General features: G+C 40.9%; 1 protein-coding gene across 1 annotated transcript in view; it reads left to right on the plus strand.

The window, feature by feature from the left end:
- The window catches only part of SCARF2 (scavenger receptor class F member 2), a 328,350-nt gene that overhangs the window by 127,955 nt on the left and 187,139 nt on the right, over positions 1-13,256 (plus strand). The window contains exon 2 of the mRNA XM_089686660.1: positions 3,987-4,045. Coding sequence (XP_089542786.1) covers positions 3,987-4,045 — 59 coding nt within the window. The remainder of the gene's footprint in view (positions 1-3,986; positions 4,046-13,256) is intronic.

Consider the following 13,256-nt stretch of genomic DNA (forward strand, 5'->3'; position numbering starts at 1 on the left):
CAGTATTTTGAAATATATTGAATATGCAAAATGTAGCATTTCAAATATATGTCAATATATTTGGGAAGAATATTTTTTAAAATATATTTCCAAATATATTTTTCTTCCATATGGGCTTGTCGTTCTTGAAAGACTGTTTTCTGATAAATATAGCACTGGTGCTATCCTGCCCATCTCTACTAGTGACACCTCTGTATAATTGTTCTTTTATTTGCTGGCACTGTTACAGGATAGAAACTCCTGTTTAGTAAAGCAGTGCTAAGGACCCTGCACTGTGCATTGTTCTATAGCCACCTATTGGAAACTACCTCTCAACAGACCTGACTACAGTAATTTGACATCTGCTTTGTGGTCCTGAGTTTCCACAGTCTCCACACTTCCATCGATCTTTGCTCTGCCCTATTCAATAATCCTGCACATTTTTTCAGCTGGTTCTCATGGCGGTATCTCTTTTATTACAGGACTATATATATATTTTCTGTTCTACAGTGTTTAGTTAGCAGTCTGCAATGGAATGGGCACATGAGAACTTGCTCAACTGATGTGAAACAGTGGATACTAAGGATACTAAGACAAAGTTCACTTATGTCTGCAAAATACAGCCAAGAAATACAACCCTAGCATTCTGTCTTTATAAAAAGAAAAGACCAGAGTTTAGAGGGAGTTTGTTGTCTGACTATGGGCAAAAATTACATATATGATGCAGTCTGTCACTCAGACTCACTTCCTGTAATAGGGTGGCAACACCATTTGTTGTTCAATGAGATCACAAAGCACTGTGGACAGGAAGTCTCAGATAGGAATGCTGTTTAAATCTCCAGCTACAGTATGTGAGCTGATCTCCAGCTAACATCGTAACCACTTGCTGACTGCGCTGAAAGCGCGGTCCTTTAGTTCTGGGAGGGCATCTATATCCCAGAACCTTGCCCCAATGTGCACCCCAGGGGCGTGCATTGGGCGTGCTCTGTAATTGCTATGCCTTTTGGCCACCGCCAATCACAACTCGAGGTAAAAGGACAATTACAGGGGCCCTTTACCATGTGATCAGCTGTGTCCAATCACAGCTGATCACATGTGAACAAATACCAGTTGTCAGTATTTCCTTTCCTTGCACGCAGTCACTGTGTGAGGAAAGGAAGGCCGATAACTGGCTATCCTGACAGCAAAATTTACACTAATAATCAGGGCACTGATCATCAGTGCCCTGATGATCAGTGCAGGTCAATCAATGTCAAATAGTACAGCTTATTAGTGTCCATCAGTGCAGCTTATCAGTGCCGCCTAATCAGTGCCCATCAGTGCAGCCGCAGCAGTGCACATCAGTGCATCCTCATCAGTACCCATCAGTGCAGCCTCAGCAGTGTACATCAGTGCATCCTCATCAGTACCCTTCAGTGCTGCCTCAGCAGTGCACATCAGTGCATCCTCATCAGTACCCATCAGTGCAGCCTCAGCAGTGCACATCAGTGCATCCTCATTAGTACCCTTCAGTGCAGCCTCAGCAGTGCACATCAGTGCATCCTCATCAGTACCCATCAGTGCAGCCTATTAGTACCCATCAGTACAGCCTCAGCAGTGCACATCAGTGAAGAATAAAACTTACTATTTTATAACAGAAACTAAGAAAACGTTTGTTTAGCAAAAATTAAAAAACTGAAAAAAAAGATAAAAATTTCACATGGGTACAGTGTTGCATGACAGTGCAATTGTCATTCAAAGTGCGACAGCGCTGAAAGATAGAAATTGGCCTGGGCAGGAAGGGACTGATAGTGTCCAGTATTGAAAACATATAAAACAATTAAAAGAAAAGTTTTAACCACTTGAGCTCTAGAAGATTTACCCCATTCATGACTAGGCCATTTTTTCCTATACGGCGCTGCGTTATTTTAACTGACAATTGTACGGTCATGCAACACTGTATAACTGTATATAAATGAAAATTATGTCATTTTTTCCCCCACATATAGAGGTTTTTTGGTGATATTTGGGGTTTTTCATTTTTTGTGCTATAAACAAAAAATTAGCAATAATTTTGAAAAAAAAAATGTTTTTTTAACTTTCTGCTATAAAACAGCGGTCATCCATTGCCCGGTACACACTGATCAGTTTCTGCTGTAACTAATCACAGCCGAAGCAGTGTTCTAGGAGTATGCACGTCTCCTCAACCAGGAAGTGCAAAATCACATATATATATATATACACACACGTGATTTTGCACAGAGCGCCCGCCGCCTTGTAGCAGTACATCTGCTATAGAACGGTTGTGAACTGGTTAAGCCATATTAAATGCAAAAACAAAAAAAATTATTGAATTGCAACTCACAAATTCTTAGATAATATGGCTGCATTGAATTTCTTTTTTTTAGGCTTTTTTCCTTTATTTTTATCTGGTGATTCTGTCAAACCAAGTTGTCCAGACAAAGTAGAAGTTAGAGGGTTGAGATAAACCATTTAACAATATGGTTGCATATAAGGGCAGCCCATGAATGGGGTACTCAAAATCGCATGCAAATTGCTCAACAAAATCACAACAAGGGATTCATGTTCCCACAACGTGAAAGTGGAAATGCAGCCTAAGGTAGGAAGTCTGTTACTGGCTTAATCACCAGGTGAAATAAATGGAAAGAGTAAAGAAAGAGAAAACTAAAACAGCCATCACATCTAAGAACTGGTAAGCTGCAATACATAAACCATATGTAATATGGGTTTTCCAGACCCTTTAACTTTTGCTGGACAGCTTGGCTTGTTATTGGACTGCTAATGGGTGTACTGACAGGATAAACAAATAACAAAACGTTTTGATAAATGTTTGATTTTGACCATAGTTACACTTTATATGAAACAAAATTAGTGATGTAACTACTGTAATATTTAAAGAACACATATTTCCAGTGATGACATTATGTTGGAGTGGGGTCCTTTTTATTTTATTTGAACTTGAGTTAAAGTGTTACTAAACCCACAACAGTAAAATCAGTCTTATATGCAGTAAAGCATGCTTGTTATACTCTCTGTGGAACCTAAGGGGTTAAACCTCTGCATTGTGTAAAAAGGCTGTTTGATCCTGTCTTCTCTGATCCTCCCCTTTTTCTACTGTCACTAATCCATCTGCCGATCGTACAGAGCAGTGGTGGCAAGTCTGAACATGCTCTGTTTGGTGTGTATTGCTAGAGAGGGTTTTTTTTTGCGTGTGTTCAGCACAGGGCTAATCATCACTGTCCAAACAGAGGGTCAGGGGTCATGCAGCCTCATAGGACAGTCAGAGGAGAATGAAAACTCCTCATACAAGCTATAACCAGTGCTCAGCTGGACACTGATAGAAGTCACAAGACTGCTATATACTGCAGATGAGAAAAGGTATTTAGCAGTTTATATTTACTAAAATAGTTGCATTTCCAATGTCCTGTGTACTGTGGGAGACCAGATATAGTGAATGCACGGTCCTGGGTTTAGTAACACGTTAAGTAAAATTGTATTTTATTCAAATTGATTTTCTCTTATTTATACGTATGCATGGTTGGGAAGGTAAGGAGAGCAAAATAAATACCGCTAGCAATAATATGCTTCTTTGAAAAACAGAAAGTAATGTGAAGGGGTGAAAGGTTGAATAGATCATACTCACCATCATCATTATTTGACATTTAAAATATATTTTAAAAATAATGTAATTCATGACCAAAATGAGAAGCTTGGGGCATCATAAAGTCCTGACCCCTTCCTGCAACCTGTCAGCCTGATAACGCGCGGTAAGGAATAATATGTCTAGCTTTATAGATTGTACAGTTGCTAGTCAAGGAATATAATAAAAACCCATGCCCACTCATTTTTAATCCATTGTAGCTTTTTTCTTTCCTAGCATCATTATATTTATATGTTTCAAGGTTCATTTTTTTTCAGTGAAAACTAGAAATATGGTGTATTTTGTTTCTATTTTCTATTGTTTAATTATTAAGTTAAATGTCTTTTTCTTGCTGTTTTATATACAGGTCTTCAAGCTTTACATGTTGTTCTGGATGGAGGCAGCAAGGAGAAGAGTGTTTAATAGGTAGGTCAAATGTAGTTATTACATGTGTGTATTTCAGGAGTATGATGACTTCTGGCACAAAGATGGTGGTAATTCTTTATGGTTTTCAACACAAAAAAATAAAAAGGCAGGTGCATTCTGTTGTGAAGGGGCTCTGAAAGAGATGTAGTCTGCGCAGGTCTGACAGAGGCAAATTGGGCAATGATAGAGGAGGAAAGAACCTGCCTGTCATTCCAATTGTATACAGGCACAAATGTCACTCAAAGGGAGTGGGTGTTACAGTCTGCTCCATGTCATGCCAACCTGTGATACTGCTGTCACAGCAATCTAGCCTAGTGGGGGCAACTAAAGCCCCAACACTAATCTAGTTTACTCCTTATTAATTAAAGTGTTACTAAACCCACAACAGTAAAATCAGTCTGTATATGCAGTAAAGCATGCTTGTTATACTCACTGTGGAACCTAGGGGTTAATCCACTGCATTGTCTAAAAAGGCTGTTTGATCCTGTCTTCTCTGATCCTCCTCTTCTTCCACAGTCCCCAATCCATCTGCTGATAGAACAGAGCCTTGGGGGAAAGCTGCACATGCTCAGTTTGGTGTGTATTGTTAGAGGGGTTTTCTCTTCTTGGGAGAGTGCATGTGATCAGTTCGGGGCCAATCAGCACTGTCCAGACAGAGGTCAGAGGTCCTGCATCCTCCTACATGAGAATGAAAACTCCTTCTACAAGCTGTAAAAAAATGCTTTGCTGGACACTGATAGACGTCACAAAGCTGCTATATACTGCTGATGAGAAAAAGTATAAAGCCATTTATATTTTTTTGGGGCACCAATTCACAAAAAAACATTGGGGAACTGGAGAAAGTACAGAGAAGGGCAACCAAACTGATAAGAGGCATGGAGGAGATCAGCTATGAGGAAAGATTAGAGGAACTGAATGTATTCTCTCTTGAGAAGAGGAGATTAAGGGGGATATGATCAACATGTATAAATACATCAGTGGTTCATATAGTGAACTCGGTGTAGAGTTATTCATCCTGAGGTCATCACGGAGGACAAGGGGGCACTCTTTACATCTGGAGGAAAAGAAATTTAATCTCCAAACACGGAAAGGTTTCTTCACAGTGAGAGCTGTGAACATGTGCAATAGACTCCCTCAAGAGTTGGTTCTGGCCAGCTCAGTGGATTGCTTCAAAAAAAGGCCTGGATTCTTTCTTAGATACACAGAATATACAGTGGGGATCGAAAGTTTGGGCACCCCAGCTAAAAATTTGTATTAATGTGCATAAAGAATCCAAGGAAAGATGGAAAAATCTCCAAAAGGCATCACATTACAGATTAGACATTCTTATAATATGTCAACAAAAGTTAGATTTTATTTCCATCATTTACACTTTCAAAATAACAGAAAACAAAAAAATGGCGTCTGCAAAAGTTTGGGCACCCTGCAGAGTTAATATCTTGTACTGCCCCCTTTGGCAAGTATCACAGCTTGTAAACGCTTTTTGTAGCCAGCCAAGAGTCTTTCAATTCTTGTTTGAGGTATCTTTGCCCATTCTTCCTTACAAAAATCTTCCAGTTCTTTGAGATTTCTGGGCTGTCTGTCACCCACTGCTCTTTTAAGGTCTATCCATAGATTTTCAATTATGTAGAGGTCAGGAGATTGTGAAGGCCATGGCAAAACCTTCAGTTTATGCCTCTTGATGTAATCCCCCGTGGATTTTGAGGTGTGTTTAGGATCATTATCCATTTGTAGAAGCCATCCTCTCTTTAACTTCAGCTTTTTCACAGATTGCATCAAGTTACCATCCAAAATTTGCTGAAATTTCATTGAATCCATTTTTCCTTCTACTCGTGAGATGTTCCTTGTGCCACTGGCTGCAACACAACCCCAAAGCATGATTGATCCAACCCCATGCTTAACAGTTGGACAGAAGTTCTTTTCATTAAATTCTGTGCCCCTTCTTCTCCAAGCGTACCTTTGCTCATTCCAGCCAAAAAGTTAAATTTTAACCTCATCGGTCCACAGAACTTGTTTCCAAAATGCATCAGGCTTGTCTTTATGTTCATTTGCAAAGTTCAAACGATGATTTTTGTGGTGAGGACGTAGAAGAGGTTTTCTTCTGATGACTCTTCCATGAAGACCATATTTGTACAAGTATCTCTTTATAGTGGAATAGTGTACCACAACTCCAGTGTCTGCCAGATCTTTCTGGAGGGATCGTGCAGTCAAACGTGGGTTTTGAATTGTTTTTCTCACAATCCTGCGAGCTGTTCTGTCTGATATTTTTCTTGGTCTTCCAGATCTTGCTTTAACTTCCACTGTTCCTGATGACTGCCATTTCTTAATTACATTCCGAACAGAGGATATTGACATCTAAAAACGCTTTGCCATCTTCTTATAGCCTTCTCCAGCTTTGTGAGCGTCAACTATTTTCAGTTTCAGTTTTCTAGACAACTGCTTAGAAGAACCCATGGTGCTGATTGTTGGGGCAAGGTCAGATGAGTCTGGGCATTTAAAACCTTTGAGCTTGACATCACCTGGTCTTCCCAGACGATGATTGAGAACAATCCATGACACTGGCAGGTCTCAGCTTGGCAAAAGGGGCAGTGCATGCTATAAATTCTGCAGGGTGCCCAAACTTTTGCAGATGCCATTTTTTTGTTTTCTGTAACTTTGAAAATGTGAATGATGGAAATAAAATCTAACTTTTGTTGACATATTATAAGAATGTCTAATCTGTAATTTGATTCCTTTTGGAGATTTTTCCATCTTTCCTTGGCTTCTTTATGCACATTAATACAAATTTTTAGCTGGGGTGCCCAAACTTTCGATCCCCACTGTAACTGGATACTAACATTTATAGGTAAAGTTGATCCAGGGAATATCCGATTGCCTCTCGGGGGATCAGGAAGGAATTTGTTTCCCCTGCAGGAGCAATTTAGATCATGCTTTGCTGTGTTTTTTTGCCTTCTTCTGGACCAACTGTGGGTATAGGATTATAATTTTTTTTTTTTTTTTAATGGTTGAACTGGATGGACTTTTGTCTTTTTTCAACTATGCAACTATATTTACTAAAATAATTGCATTTCCATGTTCTGTGTACTGTTGGAGACCAGATATAGTGAATGCAGGGTACTGGGTTTAGTAACACTTTAAAGTGTTACTAAACCCACTATACTAAAATTAGTCTGCTAATGCAGTAAAGCAGCCATGTTATACTCGCTGTGGAACCTAAGGAGTTAATCCTCCGCAGTGTGTAAAAAGGCTGATTCTCTGATCCTCCTCTTCTTATACTGTCCCCAATCCATCTGCCGTTTGTATGGAGCAGCAGTGGTAAGTCTGCACATGCTCTGTTTTGTGTGTATTGCTAGAGAAAACATTCCCTCTATGATTGGAGATATTCAGGTCACATGACATGGACATCACACATTAGTTCATGTATACAGACCCTAAATGACAGCCCAGTTCCTCCCTCTTCCTCCATGCCCAATTGCCCAATAACTTAAAAAGTACACAGTGGGTAGGATGTCACATCTTAAATGATGGAGGCAATGTCTCCTATAAAAGCATGTGGACACAGGCTTTAGTGGAGGGTGCAAGTGATCGGCACACAACCAATCAGCGCTGTCCAGACAGAGAGTCATGGGTCACGTAGCCTCTGCATGGAGGAAACTTGAAGAAGAATGAAAACTCCCCCTAGAAGCTGAACCAGCACTTGGCCGGACACAGAAGCTAGTCACATGACTGTTGTATACCGCTGCCAAGAAAAGGTATTTTGCGGTTTTACTTTACTAAAGTAAGATGCGTTACCATGTTTTATGTACCGTGGGAGACCTAATATTGTATATTTAGTGTCATGAGTTTAGTATCACTTTAATCCTTTGGAATTTATGCTTACTTTGTCATTGCTAGAGCTATCAATCTATATCTGTGCCAAAATCTGGAATGAAAGGCCCTAATGCCTATGCCGAAAAAAGTTCACCTATATGTCACCATAATTATTCAGATGGAAGCAGCTACCCCAGATCTCACTCAGCAGACTTCTGAAAAGGTTCTATTAATAACCTAGGTGTTACTATTCTTACCTACAGCAGGTGTGCAGAATCAATGCACTGGACTGTATTCTTCTGTACTAGACTGTCACATATAGCTTCACTCTGTGGTGTTCTAGAGGAAACCCTCTATATTTGGTAGGCCTTCACATACTTTACTTATAGTTTCAGATAGATTTCTATTCGAAAAATTGGTGGTTTTGTCTTGTTTTTGCAGAGTATGGTGCATTATATAGTGTGACAAGCTGACTTCGCAACCAGGCTGAGTTCAAAGCTTACACTGTGGTATATAAATAGTTCAAATTGTGATCTCTTGTGTCAGTTTTTTAATCATGGAGGCTCAGCATCAAATATGCGTGTTACCTCAGGCAGTATGTATGCAAATGAAATCTGCCCAGGAATGCCCACTTTTCCAGACTGACATCCATCCATTGAAGAGTTACTAAACCCACAACAGTAAAATCAGTCTGTATATGCAGTAAAGCATGCTTGATATACTCACTGTGTAACCTAAGGGGTTAATCCTCTGCATTGTGTCAAAACACTTTGATCCTGACTTCTCTGATCCTCCCCTTCTTCCAGTGTTCCCCTCTTATCTTCTGTTAAGACATATTGTGTGGAGTCACTCTGCACATGCTCAGTTTTGTGTTTATTGCTAGAGAGGTTTTTTTTTTCTTGGGAGAGTGCAATGTGATCAGCACAGGGCCAATCAGCACTGTCCAGACAGAGGTCAGGGGTCCTGTATCCTCCTGGACCAAAATGAAAACTCCTCCTACACATTTTAACCAGTGCTCGGTTGGACACTGATAGAAGTCACAAGATTGCTCTAACTGCTGATGAGAAAAGGTATTTAGCTGTTTATATTTTCTAAATAATTTAACTTCCGTGTTCTGAGTACTGTGGGAGACCGGATATAGTGAATGCAGGGTCCTGGGTTTAGTAGCACTAAGGCTTTTAAGATAATTACAGAATTCCTACCAAGAGCAAGCCCACTGTTCTCATCAGGGCTGAGGACTCTTGAGAGGAGTATTGAGTCAGGGTTTTGTGATGTTTTCAAGAAGCTATGTACTGCGCCCTATAGGTCCTGCGCACCAGCCATGATTAGCCCACATTGTATAAAGGAGCACAGAGAACCAGTAATGAGGTCACTATATCTAAAATAAGGTTTGTAATGAAAACAGGTTTTATTTAAAAATGTAATTATGCTAAAGGTGGAACCAGGAAAGGCAAAATATAAGTAAATAATGAAACTTCAGATTTAATTATTGGGATTTTCCATACTTAACTTAGGTCTCATTGTCAGTTATAAGCTAAGAATGTTGGAAAATGAAGTGATTATGTTTCTGAACGCCTTTTAATTAAATAGGGAAACAAGTACAAGTTTTACTTTTTTTTTTTTAGTTTGCATGGTAGTTTTGATTGTGGTTTACGAGAAAAAAGGAAGTTGTCACTAATTATATCCTGGAACTTTTGTAACATTACAGAACGCAGAGCAGACTCAAAGGAAATTGTTAGGTAGGAATGTTTACAAGGCACGTCTTATTTCTAAGCTACATTTTATTAAATAGGAATTGCAAATTCTATCTGATCAGATGCAAAAAAACATGATAGCGGTCCTGGTACACTGAAACAATGCTGCTTGTAATTTACAGCAAATGATGGTGTAATGCTTGCGTTACAAGATTCAGCAGTGCAGCTAACCTAGCATCACTAAAGGTGGAGGGAAGTGTAGGGACTGAGCAACGTAAAATAGTGAACCATAATGAGAAGTGAGAACACTCTGCCAAAGAAGGACTTCCAGCATGATAAAATCTGTGTCCACAGAAAGAGGAACACACATCTAAGGCTCCATGTACACGGGACATTTGGAAAACACTTCTGAACGATGGAAACTGACTGCTGGAAAACGTTGATTAAAAAATGTCTGTTTAGCCGCATTTGCATACCGCTTTTATGCGCATTTATGAGCGTTTGCATTTAGAAGCATTTTTTAGGTAACCTCAGAAGACCTTCCAAAATTTCCAGAATGCACTGAAAAACAGTAAACAATTAACTATTTCAGACATTTTGAGAGAAATAGGGAGAGCAGAAGCATAGAGAGCAGTATGTGTTGAGATTACCTGTCTTTTCTGGTTGTATTCACTATGGATCCCATCATGAGCATAATGCGGCACGTTCTACCATTTTTTTCTTCACGCAAAACCTGGAACTGACTGCGCTGGTGTACTAGGTCCATTTGAATACATGGAAAACGCTTTGCATGCATTTCTGATGATGAAAAAAGGCTCTGGACAGCATCTGGACATGGAACAGTTAGAAAACGCTTCTAAACGCAAACACTTATAAATGCGGTTAACCGCGTTTAAACACATTTACAAGCATTTGGCGTTTGAAACGCTGATAACATCTACTCCTGAACACAAGTTTGGTGCATTCAAAAAGACGCCTGTAAACTCAACTGCCTGTAAATGACTGTAAACGACATAGCGTACATGGACACATAGGAATATATTAGGGAGAGTTCAGGGGCTGCTGAAAAAAATGCAGAAAAGCTCCTGTACATCAGTTTATCAGCTGCAGTGTACATGAACCCTTAATGATAATATATATATAAACTCCATAAAGGAGCAGTTAAATGACTTTATAATATTCTGTCCCTGTCCCCTGGTATTGGCTCTAGCAGCACTGATAGTATAGAAATGTGAAGCTCGTAGCTACCAAACACCCTGACAGCTTAAAGTATGTCTGCAGCAAAGAACAATGTAATATTTTGCAGTTTACTAGTCCTTATATAAGGTGGCTTCATTAGTTTGCCTTTTTTTCCTTTATTTTTTCCTGGTTACGTCCTTTCCTATGGTGACAATGCACACACTCTGTACTGTATCTATAGAGAACTAGTGTTGTTTACAAAGCTAACCCATGTAGGGCTGATAAGGATTTCTAAGATGACATTACCACTGCTATGAGGCTTTCGGAGGATTGCCTTGGAGGCAGTGGGTGGATCTGATGAGTAGCTGGTTGCACTCTTGAGGGACCTCAGCCAGTCCCCAACAGAAGGCTTGGCAAGGGGCTGGGGCTTCCTTAAAAGTGTAAGAGCCTGCTCAGTAGCCGGAGTGTGGTGCTGGGAGAAGAGTGTAGAGCAGGAAGATGTGAGACTGGAGGAAGAAGGCTGCCAGGAGGCCTAGTGGGATGGGGCCTGCCTGCGAGCCTGGAGCTGGAAAGGTGGAAAACCCAGGACTCACTGGGCCCCTGAGCAAGGACCACCTGTATGGCAGGGGAGGAGCGGCCCAGCTGATAGGACTGGTAGCAGAATCCATCCCGCAAGTGATACTTGAGAGGATCTGAGTGAGCACACCTGCACCCCCTGGGTGGATAGGGGAAACTCCTACTATTGACTGTTCACCTCACTCAGGGGACAGGAGCCAGGAAGAAAACTCCCCAGATTGCTGTGTGAAGAGGAGTTCATCTAGGGCGGGTGTCGGCAACCCGCGGCTCCAGAGCCGCATGCGGCTCTTTTTCACCTTGGCTGCGGCTCCGGAGCACACTGCCCACCAGGTGACAGGCAATAGGGCAGCAATGGGCAAACTACGGCCCACATACGGCCCGGCGGACCTTTTAATCCGGCCCGCGGAGCTAGGCTCCTCTCACAGTCCGCCCTGAAGACCGGTGTAGCATGAAAATCTGTCTCCTATGAGGATCTGTCCCCCTCGACGTATCTGCGCATGTGCCGGAGATCGCCGATCGGCTGCTAATGCCTGAAACTGGCACATGCGCAGATACGTCGAGGGGGACAGATCCTCATAGGAGACAGATTTTCATGCTACACCAGAACGGCGCGGGAACACGGCGAGAGGAACGCGCGGAGCAAAGGTAAGTGAATTGGCACAGGGGGGACTTGGGGACTTAATATGGGGGATGAATTACTATGTGGGGGATGAATTACTATGTGGGGGATGAATTACTATGTGGGGGATGTATTTTCAGTTTTAAAAATGTGGCTCTCAAAATAAAATTTCAATCGTGGTTTTGGCGAGATTTGGCTCAGTTGAAAAAAAAGGTTGCCGACCACTGACCTAAGGCTATGATTGTGATTATGACGATACACTGTGGCCCTGATTAACTCTTTGCTTACTGGGCCCTTAAACCCCCTTCATGACCAGAGCGCTTTTTGCAATATATGCAGTGTCGGATTTGTTTTAAATGTTGCAATGGTTTTGCGGCTCCCAGTCTTTTTTTCCCTCTCAGAAACGGGTCCAAGCGGCTCTTTATGTCTTAAAGGTTGCAGACCCCTGATCTAGGGCATGGGGTAGTACAACTAGGAACTGCTGGCTAGTACTCCAACAGAGACTGTGTTGCATCAGAAAAGGAAAAAGCTTGTGAATTGTTCAGGAAGGTGTCCCCAGATTTTGATTCCCTTCGGCATCCTATACCCCCTTACCCTATCCAAGTTCTAATCCCCTCAAAACAACAAAAAGGGGTCAAAATCTTTACCAAGTAATTATAGACCTGTTAGTTTAACTTCTATAGTTGGGAAGATACTGGAGAGTTTAATAAAAGACCACATAGATGGATTCTTGCTGGAAAAAAATATTTTAAGCAACAGACAGCATGGATTCATGAAAGACAGAAGTTGTCAAACAAATCTAATATCTTTTTATGAGGAGGTGAGCAAAACCTTGGACAGAGGAGCGGCTGTGGATGTTATATACTTGGATTTTGCAAACGTGTCTGACACAGTTCCCCACAAGGCTAATGTGTAAGGTAAAGTCTACAGGCTTGAAAAAATCCGTATGTAAATGGATAGAAAACTAGCTAAAAGATCTTATTCAGAGAGTAGTGGTTAATGATTCATACTCTGAATGGTCTAGGGTTGTCAGTGGTGTACCCCAAGGTTCAGTGTTGGGACCCTTACTTTTTAATATATTTATAAACTATATAGGGTCTGGGATTAAAAATACCATTTCAGTCTTTGTAGATGACACCAAGCTGTTCAGTGGAATAATGTCCTTACAGGATGTCTCCAACTTACAAGTCGACCTCAATGCACTGTTTAATTGGGCAACTATGTGGCAAATGAGGTTTAATTTTGACAAATGTAAGGTTATGCACTTGAGGGCTAAGAATATGCATGCATCATGCATACTAGGGGGAGTACAACTGGGGGAATCAATGGTGGA

The sequence above is a fragment of the Staurois parvus genome, unplaced genomic scaffold (assembly GCF_062004578.1).
Source record: "Staurois parvus isolate SC_StPar_1 unplaced genomic scaffold, SC_StPar_1.0 ptg000404l, whole genome shotgun sequence".
Taxonomy (NCBI): Eukaryota; Metazoa; Chordata; class Amphibia; order Anura; family Ranidae; genus Staurois; species Staurois parvus.